At 42.0% G+C, this 20272-nt stretch overlaps 1 protein-coding gene across 2 annotated transcripts in view; it reads left to right on the top strand.

The window, feature by feature from the left end:
- Positions 1-18698, top strand: part of tspan5a (tetraspanin 5a) — a 31267-nt gene extending 12569 nt beyond the window's left edge. Inside the window, exons 3-11 of one of the 2 annotated variants that reach the window (XM_014155798.3) lie at positions 359-505; positions 1072-1242; positions 10825-10950; positions 12183-12230; positions 12851-12967; positions 13309-13370; positions 14312-14428; positions 15198-15247; positions 15414-18698. In XM_014155798.3, the coding sequence (XP_014011273.1) occupies positions 359-505; positions 1072-1242; positions 10825-10950; positions 12183-12230; positions 12851-12967; positions 13309-13370; positions 14312-14387 (747 nt within the window). In that variant the 3' untranslated portion in view covers positions 14388-14428; positions 15198-15247; positions 15414-18698. The remainder of the gene's footprint in view (positions 1-358; positions 506-1071; positions 1243-10824; positions 10951-12182; positions 12231-12850; positions 12968-13308; positions 13371-14311; positions 14429-15197; positions 15248-15413) is intronic. The other variant, XM_014155800.3, reaches the window with a different exon arrangement.
- The last annotated feature ends 1574 nt before the right edge of the window (positions 18699-20272 follow it).

The following is a 20272-nucleotide window of genomic DNA, read 5'->3' as shown; positions in this document are numbered from 1 at the left end:
AATAGGGAGTTAACCTTAGAATGATAGTGGTGCCTGGTACTGAGGTATCCCAGGCCAAAACTGAACCTCTTTTTGATCAATTACTTTTTATGAATTCCCTACACAAGGTTGGGTCGTAGTGGAATAGAGGAACTATAAATTAGAACTCTCTGAATTATTTTAACACTTGACCCCTTACATGTTCGATTCATCCTGCCCTTTATGCACTCTATTCCCTCACATGGTTTTATAGCTTCCTTTTTAACCAACATTTTTTCTCTCTCTCTCTCTCTCTCTCTCTCTCTCTCTCTCTCTCTCTCTTTCTTTCTTTCTTTCTTTCTTTCTTTCTTTCTTTCTTTCTTTCTTTCTTTCCCTCCAGGGTGTTCTCTCCAACATCTCGTCCATCACAGACCTGGGGGGCTTTGACCCTGTCTGGCTCTTCCTGGTGACGGGAGGGGTCATGTTTATCCTGGGCTTCGCCGGCTGCATCGGAGCGCTGAGGGAAAACACCTTACTGCTCAAGTTTGTACGTCCACAACTCTCTCACTCCCAGTTGGCTCCCATAGACATACACATTTCTATGTGTGTGTATGTACATCATTTATGTATATGTTATATAGATGATTGGCTCCCTCTTGAACTCCCACACCTTCCCCAGACTCAGCGCCTGTACTTCCCGCGGCTATGTCCCACATGTTTAGTCCATGATGTGTAGCCTTTTTCTGGGGCTGGAAAACCAGCCCACCATGTACCATCTCGCACATCAGTTATTACAGAACACTTTTGCGTTGTTGATTAGTCAGGTGTGTTAGTGCTGGGCTAAAACAAATATGTGCACTGCCTGGAGGTTGATTCCCCAGGAATGGAATGAGAAACACAGGACCAAATCTTCAGTACTAAATCCTAGCTTTGTGTATGCTTGTTACCCTTTATCCCTCTCTTTCCCTCTTTATCCCTCTCTTTCCCCCTCTCGTTATCCCTCTTTCCCCCTCTCTTTATCCCTCTCTTTCCCACTCTTTTTATCCCTCTCTTTCCTCCTCTCTGTCCCCCTCTCTTTATGACTCTGTTTATCCCCCTGTTCCTGTGTTCCAGTTCTCTGTATTCCTGGGGATCATCTTCTTCCTGGAGCTGACGGCTGGAGTGTTGGCCTTTGTCTTTAAGGACTGGATCAAGGACCAGCTCAACTTCTTCATCAACAATAACATCCGGGCGTACCGCGACGACATCGACCTCCAGAACCTCATAGACTTCACACAGGAATATGTAAGTGTTTGAAGATCAGTGTGTGTGTATGTGAAAATGTAGTTATTACAGAAGAGAAGCTCTGGTTTGAGTAAGGTGAAGAGATGGTCTTGTAAGGTGCGGGCGTAGGAGCATGTGTGTGTTGGCGTGTGAGAGAGAGATAGAGCCTGGTTGCCCCACTCATACTTCCCAATGCCTTGGCAACGTATACCATGTTTCTATAGCAACTAGGGGATGCAGGGTGGCCTACGATTCTCGTCGGATGTGTAGTGCTCTTAACAATTTTTGTGAAAAGGATATTTTTATCCACGACGTGAGAATCTCCCATAGTATCTTCAATATTCCTCCCAATCCAGGAATCGGGTAAATTTGAAATCTGCTGTGGAGTACATACCACCCAGCACAATATGTTTGCAGTCAAAAATGTGATTTTTCCAGTGTTTTATATACAGTGCCTTCAGAACGTATTCAAGGTGGGATTAATTGTCCTTTTTTTTGTCAACGATCTACACAAAATACTCTGTAATGTAAAATACTCTGTAATGTAATGTAAAGTGGAAGAGAAATTTGAACATTTTTTAAAAAGTATGAAAAATATGTTTTGGAATATTTGCATTCTGTACAGGCTTCCTTCTTTTCACTCTGTCATTTAGGTTAGTATTGTGGAGTAACTACAATGTTGTTGATCCATCCTCAGTTTTCTCCTATCACAGCCATTAAACTCTGTAACTGTTTTAATGTCACCATTGACCTCATGGTGAAATCCCTGAGCGGTTTCCTTCCTCTCTGGCAACTGAGTTAGGAAGGATGCCTGTATCTTCGTAGTGACTGGGTGTATTGATACACCATCCAAAGTGTAATTAATAACTTCACCATGCTCAAAGGGATATTCAATGTCTGCTCTTTTATTACCCATCTACCAATAGGTGCCCTTCTTTGCGAGGCATTAGAAGAACCTCCCTGGTCTTTGTTGTTGAATCTGTGTTTGAAGTTCACTGCTCGGCTGAAGGACCTTACAGATAATTGTATGTGTGAGGTACAGAGATGAGGAAGTCATAAAAAATCATGTTAAACACTGTTATTATTGCACACAGAGTGAGTCCATGCAACTTATAATATGACTTGTTAAGCAAATGTTTACTCCTGAACTTATTTAGGCTTGCCATAACAAAGGTATTGAATACTTATTGACTCAAGACATTTCAGCTTTTCATTTTTTATGAATTTGTAAAGATGTCTAAAAACATTATTCCACTTTGACATTATAGGGTATTGTGCGTAGGCCAGTGACACAAAATCTTAATTTAATCAATTTTAAATTCAGGCTGTAACACAACGAAATGTGGAAAAAGTCAAGAGGTGTGAATACTTTCTGAAGGCACTGTATATTTCCACACTATGAGTTTGGAATAATACTGTGAAATTGTGAAAATTAAGATAATGCCCTTTTAGAGTAAGAGCTGAAACAATATTCTCTATGGACACAAAGTTTGTTTGTTGGCAGTGTACTTGTTGCTGATTATGACTAGATATACTCTTGTATGACCACTCACATAAAGACGATGATTTAGAAGGCCAGATCAAAAGGTCCAACACTAGTGAAGTCCAGTTTGTAGAAAAGCACAGGGCAGACCTCATCGCAGATGCCCTGGTCTCACAGAATTGGATCCATTAAAAGGTCTACTCTAAGATCCAGTAGGCCAAAACCAGCCAGGATCAAATGTTGGAGCTATACTCTGCCCTGTCCACTCCAACCCAGAAGGAGGCTTTCTACGGGATTCTAAAGGAGAAATATCCTTGGCTTATCATGGAGAAAAACCCAGACCCGCTCAGGGATGATTACCTGGAACAGATGAAGTCTGAGAATTTCTACAGTGCAAGAATATCACTTCCACATTTGAGAGACGTTGCTACTGGAGAAATGATACACAAAGTGCTCAATGGTCCAGAAACACAGAAACGAGTGGGAGAGAGTGCAGGAGAAAAGCTTGCGCGGGGCTGCCTTGCAGAATGTCCTGAGGACCATGGACAGTCAGAACACCAGCATAGAGAGACTGTTTGAACCTGATCAATATGGAGAAGAGAGAAGAACTCTTCTATTACAAGGCCAAGCACTCAGAAAATCATGTTGGGTTGGGCATCCAGACGACTCTTTTCAGACCGTTATTGAATGTCTTTCTCTGAATGTGCTAGCAGGTAAATCTCATTCATTGTGACCTGAGTCTGACTGATGTTATACTGAACTGCAACCCAGACTTGAAGCCAGTTATTCCACACATTCGCTCCCATCCAGAGAAGATCATCTTCAGCCTGAAAGGTTTTGATGAGTTGAAGGTTTCTTTCTGTGTTGCAGCAATTTCCAGCAATGACCCAAACCAGAAAAGATCCCTGGAAGATATTCCTGGGGACCTTTTGAGTAAAAACATCTTACCCAAATAATTTCTACTCATCGCTAGCAGACCAGGAGCTTTAGACATTCCGAAGACACTCCTTAAAGATAAATGCTATATAGAGATTCTTGGATGTTCACAGGAGGGAGTTGAGGAATACGTTCAGAATTGCTTTGACAATGACTAGCAACAAACACAAACTGTGATGTATGGGAAAGGAAATTAAAACGTGTTCACAACATGTTTCAGTCCAGTTATGTGCTGGTTTGTTTCCACTGTTCCACTGAACTGTTCTGAGAAAGGCACAGATGTACAGTACATCATGCTTTGGACACATTTTACTAATACTTCATGGTCAAGAATCAGATGCTCCTGCCCGAAACATCCTTCAATGTCTTGGCAATTTAGTAAGAAGAAGAATACAGAAAAAACAAGTTCTGTTTAAAGAACAAGATGTGATTCAAGAGTTTTCTGTGATCTCCCAAGTGCCATCACTGTTTTTGAATAAGGTCTTATTGAAGAAGACAACCCACTGCCAAACAGTTTACAGCTTCGCTCACCACATTCTCCAAGAGTTATTCGCAGCAATATTGTACACTGAGCTTACAAAACATTAGGAACACCTTCCTAATATTGAGTTGCACCCCCTTTTGCCCTCAGAACAGCCTCAATTTGTCAGTGCATGGACTCTACAAGGTGTCAAGCCTTCCACAGGGATGCTGCTGGCCCATGTTGACTCCAATGCTTCCCACAGTTGTGTCAAGTTGCCTGGATGTCCTTTGGGGGGTGGATCATTCTTGATACACACGAGGAACTGTTGGGTGTAAAAAACCCAGCAGCGTTGCAGTTCTTGACACACTCAAACCGGTGCGCCTGGCACCTACTACCATACCCCGTTCAAAGGCACTTAAAACTTTTGTCTTGCCAATTCACCCTCTGAATGGCACACATACACAATCCATGTCTCAATTTTCTCAAGGCCTAAAAATCCTTCTTTAACCTCTCCTACCCTTCATCTACACTGATTGAAGTGGATTTAACAGGGGACATCAATAAGGGATTATAGTTTTCACCTGGTCAGTCTGTCATGGAAAGAGCAGGTGTTCCTAATGTTTTGTACAGTCAGTGTATGTTCTCTGTGATGAAGAAGAGTGTCGTGACTTGACTTTACCATTAATCTGAAGACCTGATTTTAAATGAATCATGTATTAACTCATTAGGATCTGGGGCACCACGAGAGCAGTTCTTTAAAGAGTTACCATCTCCTGAATTAAACTCTAAAAGGTCTTTACCTATCAAATCTATAAACATATTAATCATAACCTCGTATCATATAATTCGGAACAGTCGTAACCTCCTTGCATCTGCAAAAACCCTAGCCTTACTTATGATTCAGTACTACACAAATTGGTTTAATTATTTATTTACTAGCTAATTACATGGAACACAGGATAAACATACACACTCTGCACCAGTTATTGACTGGAGACTTAATATGCCGAAAACATGTCCCTAGCGGAATGACAACAAACTGGCTGCTTGTTAAAGAAGAGATGGAGAGGGACACTTAACATTGGTACATTCAGAAACTACTCTCGCCACAGTAACCATATACTTTGCACAAGAACTGCCACCCGCTGTGAGTAACAAATCATGAATGTATTTATGTGAAATGCCTGGGTTTGCCGGGGGTCTCTCGGTGAACAGGGCACCCTTGTAAGGCTCTGATTTTCCAAAATGGTTCCAACAAGTCTTCTACTGTTGTCCTTCTTCCTAGTTGTCCGGTATCCGGTTACTTGTCGTGTAGTCCTGAACAGAACTACAGAGTTGATTTTCCTTCCATTCGCTCTTGAAGATAGGCTAGCCAGCCGTATCGATGGTTCTCCAGTGGGGTGATGAGAGTCGCGTAACACAATGGTTTGAGCAGAGTAACAGGATGGTCCTTATTTCGCTTTTGAAGATACTTTACTTAGGACAGCTAATCAGCCATACCAGTGATTGTCCAGGAGGTGAGTTTATCTTCTCCACCTCGTGTTGAGATTCAAAGTTCAAACCATTTTAAACATGCAGCTGCAGCTTCACGCTTTTCTGGTCCAATCATTTATACATTTTGCTCGAAAGGGGTGGTTCCGGCAGGCACGCTCCCTGACCTCACTACGGGGCGGTGACTACTGAGTGTGCAAAGTTAATGGAAACCAATTATCTCTTATAGCTTCTCAAATCACATCCCTCTCTTAACAAAAAGCACTTTCATAATTTTTCATATTACATGCACAACGCATAGTATGGAAACTTCATATATGTAGTGGGTATACTTTCCAAGTTACAGTATTTCCTTTAACATTTTTAATGACATCCTAAAATAACAAACAAAATGACAGTGTTCTATAGATCGCCTCTGATATTCCCCCGTTCTACGTTAGAAATATTGTTCCAATATTCGCTTTGAACGTGTTAGAGTTTCAGCGGTAAAAAGTCTGTTGAGACAAAGAATGTTCCTTTGAATCCAGAGAGCGCAGGCCTGAATCTTCTCCCTTGATTTACAACAGGGCGTGAGTTGTTAATCCCCACTAGTTCTTTCCTTCCCCCTCTATGGGTGAGAGTGGGTCTGATTGAAGTTTCATTGCAAACCTTATCTGACCTATTTTGGATTCTCGTGGACAGTCATGACAAGAGCCAAAGAGAAGGATTGCTATTGGGAAGTAGTAGCTCACCTCTAATCTCTCTCAGATTCTATGCACAGCTGACCAAATGAAGCTAGGTTTTTCTTCTAGCTCTTTAAAAGAGACTGTTTTGCCTTTTCTCTCTGGCCTGTTTAACAGAAAAACAAGGTACTTCCTGAAGGAGTTAAACCTTGCCTTGCCAGCCGATTCACAGTTACTAAACTGGTTAAAAGATGGTTGCCAACACTTAGTCTATCATATTGGATTTCTGTTCAAATGTCTCTATGAGCAGCATGATAAAATGTTTGTTGGAGACGCGATTAAAAATCATATAAGTATAAAGGTTGGTAGCTTCCACAAAGAATTCTCATGGCCGTTATAATATTGCTTTGACAATTGTAAACAAATTAAGAGCCTTAGTCTCAATTGCAAAGAGGTAAAAATACTGCAGCATGCCTTACATAAGTGTGTAAAGGTGCTTGACTTGCTGGATAGAGGATTTGAAATACTGTGCTCGTCACGGAAATCTCCCAATTGTAATTTTTTTAAAGATTAATTCTGGTCCCCAACATGAAGTGGTACATCTTTGGTCCGCTCTTCTGGAGTCTCACTAATTTCAATGTGGTCATGAACGATCTATTTGATAAGCAAGTGGCATGGCTGCTCAAGACCCTTTTTGTGAAGCAGTCGGAGTGGGTACTCTGGTGGAGGAGACTGCATCAAGTTTGGCAAGCCTCGTCCTGAGCTGTGAAAACCTGCAGACAGCACTGATTTCCATCAATTATGTTCCTGCAGGTTATTTTGGCCAGATTTGCTAGAGAAAACTGTACTTGTAACATCTCTCGGTGTAAAAGCTTTTGGAAAAAGGTCTCATCATAAAGAGCTTCACGGTGAAAGATAGACACTAGTATTATTTTAATATTAGGAGTCACAACAACGGTGATCAGATTCAACATGTTTACTTAACTCAATCTGCGCATGTCATACATCAGTACAGATGCCCTCAAGGGACACTGAAGCCACCGCAAGATATTAAAGGTGGATCAGACTGCTGACACAGGAGGCGATCAGAGTACTTTATGGAGCCCAAGGGCGTACAGTGAACTGTTATTGGTTGGAGATGTTACAAGCCAGTGGATCAGTGCTCTTACTGGATAAAAGAGGACTGCAACTCTTTTGTAATACACTGGAGATACATGGGGCAAGAATCACAGATGAGCTACTTAGAGCAGATATTGTGAGAGAGGTCATGTGAGGATTTTCACTGGGGCTGACTACCCAGATTCTTGAGGGCCCCAGTGTCTACTGGTATTTTCCTCTCCCTTGAATGTAATTAATTAACTAATTTGATTGCTGTGAAACTGCAGTTACTACTGTACCATTGCTGTACTTAGGTTTTGTGAAAGATTACTATTGTTGTACATATGTATCATAGTGTAACGGCTATCGTAGAGAGGGGACCAAAGCGCAGCGTGTTGAGTGCTCATGATGAAATGTATTTTAACTCAAAAACACTAAAGACAAAATAACAAACAGAAAACGAAAGCGCACAGTTCTGTCAGGTACATAGACTAAACAGAAAACTACCCACAAACACAGGTGGGAAAAAAAACCTACTTAAGTATGATCTCCAATTAGAGACAACGAGGACCAGCTGCCTCTAATTGGAGATCATCCCAAAAAACAACAACATAGAAATAAAAAACTAGAACTAAACATAGAACTACAAAACATAGAAAAACACAAAACACCCCCTGTCACGCCCTGTCCTACTCTACCATAGAAAATAACATTTTACTATGGTCAGGACGTGACACATAGTTAGTTGGTCTCTACATTTGTTCAGACCTGTTTTAAATTTGTTTGGAAAATGTTTTATTGCTCTGTGTGTAAAGGGTATATACATATGTATGTCTTCAATAACATTCTGTCTGTATATTCTGTGTATCATCCGTCTGTATATTCAGTTTATTGTGTATATTCTGTGTCGTCTGTCTGTATATTCCATTTATTGTGTATTGTCTGTCTGTATATTCAGTTTATTGTGTATCATCTGTCTGTATATTCCATTTATTGTATATATTCTGTGTATCGTCTGTCTGTATATTCAGTTGATTGTGTATATTCTGTGTATCGTCTGTCTGTATATTCAGTTGATTGTGTAGATTCTGTGTATCGTCTGTCTGTATATTCAGTTGATTGTGTATATTCTGTGTATCGTCTGTCTGTATATTCAGTTGATTGTGTAGATTCTGTGTATCGTCTGTCTGTATATTCAGTTGATTGTGTAGATTCTGTGTATCGTCTGTCTGTATATTCAGTTGATTGTGTAGATTCTGTGTATCGTCTGTCTGTATATTCAGTTGATTGTGTAAATTCTGTGTATCGTCTGTCTGTATATTCAGTTGATTGTGTAAATTCTGTGTATCGTCTGTCTGTATATTCAATTGATTGTGTAGATTCTGTGTATCATCTGTCTGTATATTACGTTTATTGTGTAGATTCTGTCTATTGTGTATTCTGTTTTATTGTGGCAACACCATTTCACCAGGTCACATTCCTGGTACATGCAAATGTACTTTGCGATTAAAGGTGATTGTGATTCTTCTTTAGACGGCAGGTAGCCTAATGGAGATGTAAGTCGCTCTGGATAAGAGCGTCTGCTAAATAACTCAAATGTACACAAATCGTAGTCCTAAGGGCCTAGGACCTAAATTAACGCAAAATAATTATCTGTTTTTAAACTGTATTTTATGGAATTGCCTTTATAAAGACTAACATTAAAATGAGACGGCGAGAAAGATGGAAGGGAGCAAAGCAGTTGATGGCTAATGAAAGTGTTCAATGCAATTTACCTCTGCACTCGTTAAACCACTTTCGCTTATTGGACTGCTAATCATATCATACAATGATGAGGTGCTAAAGCTATTACCATATTAAAATGAGTTATGCTGAATTACTTTCAATGCAATACAGTGGTTCGGTAATTAAACATTAAATATGATATAATATATGATTCATTCGTTTTGCTTCACTCAATAATGTGTCTTAAAATCCTCACTCAGGTTCCTTATATTGTTATCAGAAATGAATTGATATGCTTTAGCCAACATATTTATTGAATTCACAAGGGCCTTGTGTAGAATCTCCTCTCTGGATTGGTCTTCGTCTCAGTTTCTCTATTCAGTGGCAGACCTTTGTTCGTGTAGCCAACTGGTTGGCAGAAGCGCTTGTCGTATTCCATCTGGGCCTCTATTCACAGAGCGTCTTATAGTAGGAGTGCTGATCTAGGATCAGTTCACCCCCCTTCTTATTCATTAGGATCTGAAAGGCAAAACTGATCCTGGATCAGCATCCTGCTCTGAGACGCTGTAAATATGTGCCCTGTTTTCAGCCTTCCACAATCTCTGTCAGTCACACACCACCCACACTGATGGTGTGAGATGAGAGAGGAATTCACTACAAAGTCATTCCCTCTAAACATTGGACTCTTTGTTTCACCATATGATAGCACTGCTATGCTGCAGTAGGGTGTGTGTGTGTGTGTGTGTGTGTGTGTGTGTGTGTGTGTGTGTGTGTGTGTGTGTGTGTGTGTGTGTGTGTGTGTGTGTGTGCGTATGGTGTGTGGGTCAGCTCTTTGTTCATCCGCACGCAACTGCTAACAACCCATCTGCAACTGCCTGACTATATGTGAAAATCTGAGGCCCGACCCTAACCCACAAATATAGAAAATGCGCTGTACAGTAAGATGGCAGAAAGATTTTTTGACAGGCCTTCGTAGATAGGCCTATATTTGTGCTTTAGAATTTCCAAAATTTTGGTAGGGTATTTGTTAGGCAACTTGTCTATAATTAAATACATGCAGCTTCTGTCATTACTTGTTGCACTAGAAGACTAAATAAATCCTTGCTCACCAGAATGTCATAAATTGATAGAATGAAAATTGGTTCTCTCTTTCAGCTATGCTTCTCTCATGCAACAAAGATGTTTAGGGACCGGGGAGAAAATGCAATAACACAATTTAAAAGCTGTTAAAACTCTAAGATTTCAGTTCGGTTTGGATGCATATTTTATGTGGTTGAAATACTATCAGCTTTTATGATGCTGATAAAGATAGCCTCGCCACCTTTACAGATGATCCATAACCGCACATTCATTCTCAGATGCTGAAATAAATTAATCATAATTTCTCCACTCCTGTTCCTGAGTCAATGTACATTTTGGTGTATCATTTTACTGCAAGAGATACTTCATTCTGCAGGAGTTAATATTATATTAGGCTATGTGAGAGGTCATAAACTTAGTCAGTGTCCAGATATTTTTTGGACATATTTAGTCATCGATCAGACGCTCCTATCCAGAGCAAAATACAGGACTTTATTATATAATCTCGTGGACTGTGGGTTATGAGTCAACGCGTGTATCACCAGTGTGTGCATGTGTTGTGAGGTAGTGGAACTTCCTGGGTATTTAAAGTGAAAAACATTTTAAATTAAAGGAAGAAACGTGGATGTGCTGTTGATGTTCTCTTCTCTGTTGCTTCTTGTCAGTGGGAGTGTTGCGGCGCATTCGGAGCGGACGACTGGAACCTCAACATTTACTTCAACTGCACGGACACCAACCCCAGTCGGGAGAAATGTGGCGTCCCCTTCTCCTGCTGCACCAAGGATCCTGCGGTAAGAAAGTTTCACAGGGGCTAGGTAGGGTTGGTCAGATACGTGGGTCATGGAGTTCGGTAATCAAGCGTGGATTCCAAACTGAAAACCAACTCCCTTCCCCTTCGTCCTTGGCTTGCTGTTGCAGATCTGGAAAGACTGGAGGGGTAAAAAAACAATATGGTGGAAACTCCTTTTAGCTAGACTTATCGATATACTGTTTCTATGGCTCTTCTTTTAGCGGTATTTAGTACACTGAGCCAGTCTCCTCAGATATGTGAGTGGGAGTCGTCAAGGACGGAGGAAAGTGAGTAAGTCTCCTATTTGGAACACAGCCCTAAGCTGTTTTCATAAGAGTGCCTCAATTGGAGTAGAGGGAGGTAGCAAGAAAGTAAGACATATTGAGTCAGAGAGAATGACAAGAAAAGTGAGCAACAAAAGGGTTTGACTGAAGAATAGATACTGTGACATAAGGACATAGGAGAGGTAGAACGTGACAGAAGAGAAAAGACATTAACAAAGAGGGAGGGAACAAAAGTCCTGGCGACAAAGGGAGGGATAGAACATTGTAACAATGGCCTCCACACATGCAGAAAACATCAGTTACATGGGACTGCCGGTGACAAGAGGAACAAGGGCTAAATTATTTTCATAATGGTATCTGGAAAATCAGTACTAATACAGTAACTTCTTTCATCATTGGGGCACTTTTGAACAATGAATCCTACAAGATGTAGTGGAAATTGTGTTTCCTTACTCTCTAAAGAATGTGTCACACTTTTACAGTTAAAGGGGTAGTTCATTGAAAAGGATTTTGCTTCTGGTTAGTCCCAAGTGGCTCCCGAGTGGCGCAGCGGTCTAAGGCACTGCATCACAGTGCCTGTCACTACAGACCCTGGTTTGATTCCAGGCTGTATCACAACCGGCCGTGATTGGGAGTCCCATAGGGCGGCACACAATTGGCCCAGCGTTGGCCGGGTTTGGCCGGGGTAGGCCATCATTGTAAATAACAATTAGTTCTCAACTGACTTGCCTAGTTATATATATTTTTTAAACGGATCTATGAGACAGCAAAACCCATTTCTCAGACTGACATTAATGCTAACATGCTCATATTATTGGTCAGAAACTCAAACATGAATTGACACACAAACAGGAAATGGTCATGGATGTCAGTAGTATTAGCAATGGAGGTCGGGGGGTATTGGCAGTTGACTTCTCTTTTTGATAACACTTGTATTTCTTTTCGTTAGGAGGATGTGATAAACACCCAGTGTGGCTATGACGTACGAGCCAAAACGGTGAGTGCCGTTCCATTTCTCTCCTCTTTCCCTCTCTACCGCCTTCCTTCTCTTACATTTGTCCTCTCGTTTCCCTAATATAGTAGCCTCTATTATTATGACGTAAGAGACATTACTGAGAATATGTCAAGTTATATAACGAAGGGCTATATAATACGATGGTTGTGTAATGAAGGCATATGCTTTGGTTTTCATACCATTTGGAGGCTAAGAAGCTCCCTGTACGGGAGACCCATGAGGCGGTGCACAATTGGCCCAGCGTCGTCCGGGTTAGGGGAGGGTTTGGCCGGCAGGGATGTCCTTGTCCCATCGCGCACTAGCGACTCCTGTGGCGGGCCGGGCGCAGTGCACGCTGACACGGTCGCCAGGTGTACAGTGTTTCCTCCGACACATTGGTGCGGCTGGCTTCCGGGTTAAGTGGGCATTGTGTCAAGAAGCAGTGCGGCTTAGTTGGGTTGTGTTTCGGAGGACGCACGGCTCTCGACCTTCGCCACTCCCGAGTCCGTACGGGAGTTGCAGCAATGAGACAAGACTGTAACTACCAATTGGATAGCACGAAATTGGCGAGAAAAAGGGGTACAAAAAGAAGCCTCCCTGTAATAAACGTGTCATTGTTCTAGGACGCAGAGCAGAAGACCTACATCCATGTGAAAGGCTGCGTGCCACAGTTTGAGAAGTGGCTACAGGACAACCTGACAGTGGTGGCTGGGATCTTCATAGGAGTTGCACTGTTACAGGTAAGAGAAATGTTTCTTTGACTACTTTCAGCCTAGAAACAGATCAAGCAACTCTCTGATTCAGAACATTATCTTGTCTCAGCAGCATATAGTGATGTTTAGACACACTACACATGACTGATATGGCTTGTGTCCATCATATTAGTATCTTGCGGAGATTGAACACATTGCATTACAACTGCCAATCCCAAATAAATCCGGGACGTTATAAGTATTGTAGAAGAGCAGAAATTTAGAGTAGAGCAGCTTGCATGTGACTCAGTCAGGACTGGTTAAATGTTAAGGAAAACATTTAAGTACAACAGACATCACATTCATAATCTATTTTCTTTCTTTTACAGATATTTGGAATATGTTTGGCACAAAACTTAGTGAGTGACATTGAAGCTGTGAGAGCAAGCTGGTGAGAAAAAAACACATCTCTCAATTTCATTCTATAACATCTTATGCATTTCCCTACATCTTTCATTATTATCTGGATTCATCATTGATTTCCATACTCCTTAGCATAAGCATTAGCAGCATTGAAAATCAGAGAATTCAAAATTCTACAATTGTTTTATTTTGAAAGTGAGCCACCATGTGGACTAAAGTTGCAGTACGGCGACCTGGAAATCCTTTGATTATGGAATCACATTTCAAAACCAGATTAGCGTTTTAGAAAAAGTGCCTCCCTCATTTGGAATAGAATAGAGTGAGAAGATCTTGGGCCATATGTATCAAGCTGCTGAAATAAAAAAATGGTTTAATAAATGGTTGAAAATGGTGAAAATGTACTCCTACTCTCAAAATGTAGAAAAAAGTTACAGCATTGATGTGTGTAACCACTAAATCAGCATTTTACCAGATTCTTAGTTTTTCTGATGTAGTTGGATACACATCGATCCAGAGTATGCTGTCCAGTAAAACTTTTAGTTGTAGTTTCTTTGGCTTTGTTCTGGTTACTAAAGTCACCTCCTAGTTTGACAGAGTAATTTCACATAGGTTCTGCACCTCTCATTTTTACATTTGTCAGACACCGTTATCCAGAGTGACGTATAGGAGTAATTAGGGTTAAGTGCCTGGCTCAAGGGCGCGTCGACAGATTTTTCACCTAGTCAGCTCAGAGATTCGAACCAGCAACCTTCTGGTTACTGGTCCAACACTCTTATCCGCTAGGCTACCTTCCACCCCAGCTGGCCACTCAGCTAGGAGACAGGAGCACAGCACCCCCCACTCACTCATGCCCACCCCCGTCCCTGGCAGGGTGACTGGGGGACTAGCTGTTACACACTACTACTCTGCCACACCATCGACATGCCAACTCACCTCACGCTTCATTCTTCCTCCCCCATGCTTCGTCAGGGTGCCCCCGCCCTCTCTCTCCATGCGCCGACCCCCGCCTCACTCTGGAAAGAAAGGGTCTGCGTACTACGCGTGAGGAACATGCTCGCGAGCGTGTGTATGTATGAACTGTAGCCGGTGGGTGTTGTTGTTGTCCTCCGTGAATCAGTACTAGTCACCGTAGTCAATGATATACCACAGCCCAGACCCTGCAAGACCCCTGCAATCTGAACCAATGAGTTGACTGAGGAATATGATATAATATATAACAAATCCAATGCTTTGCAGAAATACAGTATAATGTTAGACTCTTTAAGCTAAAACGTCCGTGGGTAAACACAGGTTGAAATGACAGACTTAAATGCAGGCTTAATTAGCCTGCCCTGTATACACTGTCTGCCGGGGGTGTAGTGGGTTCTGTAAATTTCCAAGAGACACATTGCCCTTTTTCCAAAGCCAACGAATAGCCAAAATGTCTACCTATAGAAGGACTGGACATTTTCCTCCACCCGTCAGTTCTCTCCACATCCTGTTGTCGTGAAGAATGGAAACGCTTTCAGACTATTGAGAAAGGACTCCTCCACCTCCCTCAGATCCCTCCTCCACTCTGTCACTGTGCCAAACCATCCCTCTGTGCCCCCCTGACCATGCCCACCCCAACCTATCCACCAGGGGTGTATTCAGGATGCATTAGATGTTTACCGAACACTCAAACGCAAATGGAACTACACATGGACTTGAATTTAACATTTGGTTCCAGAGTATTGTGAACACTACTGATTAGAGTGGGACTGAAAACACTTGCTAACATTTAAAAACTTTACGCATTTTTAATACACTCCTTGGCTTTGCTCTTGTGTAATAGAAAGAAAATGCTTTAGCTTTTTTTCTTTCTCTTGCTGTGTAGTTTGTTTACCTGATGTCACGGTTTACCTGTCTTCACCCAGGAATGCACAGGTAAGGATTACCAAGTTACCTAGCTGGGCTTTATAGTGCACTTATGTCACAAATACAACTGTGTTGTTGACATTTCTCAAAGTTCACCCCAGTAATACATTGACATGGGACTAGGATTAGTTTGTTTTAAGAGCTGTGACTGATCTTGATGTCTGTCTCTCCCAAGGTCTCTTCAGCATGGCTACGCCATTCTCGGCGCATCAGAATATGCTCAAAGCCTGCTACCACTGGGAAAGATTCCTGAGAGCACCTGCACCATGGTGACCTGCACATTCTGATGCTTTTTAAACATGTGTTTAGGGTTGCACATTTCCTGTAACTTTCCAAAAATTCCAAGGTTTTCCAGAAATCCCAGTTGGCAGTTTTCTGGAAAACCTGGGAATTTTGGGAAAGTGACCCTGTTTTGCATTTCCATCGTTCCATGGGATTCCATCCATGTGACAAACACTTTGTGTAGAAATGTACAGAAAATAATGACAAAAAAAAACTTGGGGGCAAGTCTAAGTGCACTGCATGCCTGTCCACATAGGGTGGCCACATTTAAAATACCCAAATGCGAGACTACGGGATGATATTGCGGCACAGTGTAGCCTACATGAATAAAAACATTTGGCAGCCCCCCCCCCGGAATTTAAACCGAAAGGATTTTTACAAATGTGATTGGTTGATGATATGACATTGGCCTACATCTCGTCTGGCGCTGCGCAAAATATCAGATCTCAAAAACGATTGGAGAAGTGTTTAACATCACCAGTAGGCTTAGACTACCACATCCTAATGATATATATTTTTTCATACGCGCATATTACTGGTGCTTGAATTTGTTGATAAAATGCGGGACATGATCGTTTCGTTGCAGGACGCGGTACAAAGGGGAAAAATGTGGGACTGTCACACAATCCGGGACATGTGGTCAACATACTGTCACAATAGCATGGATTCTGGTTTTGTTTCATTAGAATGTGCAAACGTTTTCTTATTGACACAAGTATTTTTAACAGTAAAATAGTAGCTGTATTTGTGGTGACACTGTGAGCGTAGGAAAGAGAGTAATGGTGCTAGAGTGCAAATGTACAGTAGTAGTCACAGCCTTTAAGTCACATTTCCTTTGAACTGCTGAAGCGTTGTCGGTTCAAGCGTTTTTGTTGCACAAATGAGCATTCGTTATATTCCATGCCATCTCTACCACCTGGTGAAATACATACAGGTATTTCAGATAGTTTCAAATACTTGAGGTGTGCTTGATTTAGCATGTTTGCACTTTTGGGACTAGTCACTTGCTTCCATTTTAACAGGCAAACTAAATCAAGCACACTTAAAATGGCCAATGCAGCCGTTTTTATCTCTATATCAAATCATTTTTGGATAACAATTAAGTACCTTACTGTGATTGTTTTCAATTAAAATGGTCGAAAATAAACAAAAATATCTTCTTGGCCTCCCGAGTGGCGCTGTGGTCTAAGGGTCTCCCACGACCGGGAGACCCATGGGGCAGCGCACAATTGGTGCACAATTGGCCCAGCGTCGTGTTAGGGGAGAGTTTGGCCGGCAGGGATGTCCTTGTCCCATCGCGCTCTAGCGACTCCTGTGGCGGGCCTTGCACATGCACGCTGACACAGTCGGCAGGTGTACAGTGTTTCCTCTGACACATTGGTGTGGCTGGCTTCCGGGTTAAGCGGGCATTGTGTCAAGAAGCAGTGAGGCTTGGTTGGGTTGTGTTTCGGAGGACGCACGGCTCTCGACCTTCGCCTCTCCCGACTCCCTATGGGAGTTGCAGTGATGAGACAAGACTAACTACCAATTGGAAACCACGAAATTGGGGAGAATAAAGGGATAAAAAAATTATAATTGTTTCAATCTCTTCATAGCAAAGAGCAATTTCTCTAGGACTGTGAGTGGTCTGAGTTGGGAGGGGGAAAACTGAAAATTAGCTGATATTGGCAGAGAAGTTTGGAACTCTTTCTTATTGGGCGGCAGGTAGCCTAGTGGTTAGAGCGTTAGACTTGTAACCGAAAGGTTGCAAGATTGAATCCCCGAGCTGACGAGGTAAAAATCTGTCGTTCTGCCCCTGAACAAGGCAGTTAAACCCACTGTTCCTAGGCCGTCATTGAAAATAAGAATTTGTTCTTGCCTAGTTAAATAAAGGTAAAATGATATTTAAAAAAAAAATTGGTCTATTAACTAATTTACAGCATTGTGGTGTCAACATGGAAGGGTAAAACTACATCCACCAAAACAGGATGACATTTCAGGCGGTCTTTTCAAACAGCTCTGACACTAAAAGAACATTATCATTATGTTCACAGTATTATTCCAACCTCAGTGTGGAAATACACTTAAAACATAGGAAAATCACATTTTTGACTGCACTGGGTGTTTTAAGTATCAATGTATTTTGTCTGATCTCTGCACACTCAACATACAGGTTTTTAATGGTCAAAACACTCAATAAAGTTGTATCCCTGTTTTTTAGTTCATGTCCATTCCTTGCTATGGTGGTCTTCTGTTTTCAATACCTCAACGTGAATAGTGTCAATCTTTAGGAATCCCTGCTACTCCTTATTTGATTTTGTTCTGAGGGCTGAATGTGATTGGTTGGATGAAAGCGAAACTACCAGTGGTGGGACATTACAACGACCAGTGAGAGTGAAAAGAAAACTCACTTGCTGTCATATTTGTAGGTGGTGGATTGTGTAACACTTGGGTTGCCATGCTGAAGGTCCCTGGTTCAAATCCCTGTGTGGTTTCAGTTTTGTAGCTCAACTATCAGTGGGCGGAGATTTCAAGGACCAGTGAGCGTGAAATAAAGATAAGGCCAAGTGGGAGGTTTGATGATTTTGACAAGATGGGATACAGCTTTTGTCAGATTTGACTTTTCGTAGCAGGTTAGGAGAACTTATGGCAGCAGGTTAGGAGAATTAACGTAGCAGGTTAGGAGAATTAGGTTAAGGTTAGGATAAGGGTTAGATTAAATGCAAAAAAAATGTACTGACTTAATTTAACAAACACTTATAGCCATGACCGAGGTGGATGGAATTTTAACCAAGTTAACCAATCACAGCCAGGGGGGAAACTTGTGACCAGTGACAGGTGAGAGTTAAATAAAATAAATGCTGTTAGGGAGATAGGAGGGCATTAAACATGGGTTGTGAGACACAAGGTCCCTGGTTTGACTGTTTAGAGTGAAAAGACCAAAAAGTCAGGCTGGTGGGTGGTGTCCTGGGTGGCAGAGGGCATAACAAGGGTTTCCATTCAGTGGGTCCTTCATTTGATTCCCAGTATGGCCTTTAACATGACTTTTATGAACTTAACCAATCTCACTCCTTTCTGCCCTCAGAACAAGTTACTGTTTTTCTTTCATTTCCATGAAAAAAAAAATCATTTTCTTTGTTGACCTGCTGACTTTGTTAATAGTTTTAATTGTTAATAAAAAAGGGACATGACAAAGTGATTTGGCGTCCTCTTTCTCTGCCGGTCTCCATGACGCATTCAATTATTTGCCAATGGTGCTTTGAACCTCAGTTGGATGGCCCGAGTCTGAAGGAACGATTTCTAATTGATTGTGGACTACAGGAAAAGGAGGAGCAGGTTAAGAGCTTCAAGTTCCTTGGTGTCCACATCACCAACAAACTAACATGGTCCAAGCACACCAAGACAGTCGTGAAGAGGGCACGACAAAACCTATTCCACCTCAGGACACTGAAAAGATTTGGCATGGGTCCTCAGATCCTCAAAAGGTTCTACAGCTGCAACATTGAGAGCATCCTGACTGGTTCCATCACCGCCTGGTATGACAACTGCTCGACCTCCGACCGCAAGGCAGTACAGAGGGTAGTGCGTACAGCCCAGTACATCACTAGGGCCAAGCTTCCTGCCATCCAGGACCTCTATACCAGACGGTGTCAGAGGAAGGCCCTAAAAATGGTCAGAGACTCCAGCCACCCTAGTCATACTGTTCTCTCTGCTACCGCATGGCAAGCGGTACCAAGAGGCTTCTAAACAAACAGCTTCTACCCAAGCCATAAGACTCCTGAACATGTAATCAAATGGCTACCCAGACTATTTGCAATGCCCTCCTCTTTTACACCGCTGCTACTCTCTGTTATTATCTATGCATAGTCACTTTAATAACTCTACCTATATGTACATATTACCTCAATTACCTTGACTAACCGGTGCCGCCGCACATTAACTCTGTACCGGTACCCCCCTGTATATAGTCTCGCTATTGTTATTTTACTGCTGCTCTTTAATTACTTGTTCCTTTTATTTCTTATTCGTAATTTTTTAAACTGCATTGTTGGTTAGGGGCTTGTAAGCAAGCATTTCACTGTAAGGTCTACACCTGTTGTATTTGGCGCATGTAACTAATACAATTTGATTTAATTTGAAACGGTGACATACAGTTGAAGTCAGAAGTTTACATACACTTTAGCCAAATACATTTCAACTCAGTTTTTCACAATCCCTGACATTTAATCCTAGTAAAATTGACCTGTCTTAGGTCAGTTAGGATCACCACTTTCATTTTAAGAATGTGAAATGTCAGAATAATAGAGAGTGATTTATTTCATCTTTTATTTCTTTCATCACATTCCCAATGGGTCAGAAGCTTCACACCGCTTGGCCGCTGCCACTCTAACCTGGTGGTCCCAGCGCGCACGACCCACGTGGAGTTCCAGGTCTCCGGCAGCCTCTGGAACTGCCGGTCTGCAGCCAACAAGGCTGAGTTCATCTCAGCCTATGCTACCCTCCAGTCCCTAGACTTCCTGGCGCTGACGGAAACATGGATTACCACAGATAACACTGCTACTCCTACTGCTCTCTCTTCGTCTGCCCACGTGTTCTCGCATACCCCTAGAGCATCGAGCCAGCGGGGTGGTGGCACTGGAATCCTCATCTCTCCCAAGTGGACATTCTCTCTTTCTCCCCTGACCCATCTGTCTATCTCCTCATTTGAATTCCATGCTGTCACAGTTACCAGCCCTTTCAAGCTTAACATCCTTATCATTTATCGCCCTCCAG

The sequence above is a fragment of the Salmo salar genome, chromosome 18 (assembly GCF_965601325.2).
Source record: "Salmo salar chromosome 18, fSalSal1, whole genome shotgun sequence".
Classification (NCBI taxonomy): domain Eukaryota; kingdom Metazoa; phylum Chordata; class Actinopteri; order Salmoniformes; family Salmonidae; genus Salmo; species Salmo salar.
This window is presented reverse-complemented; position numbering and strand designations above follow the sequence as displayed.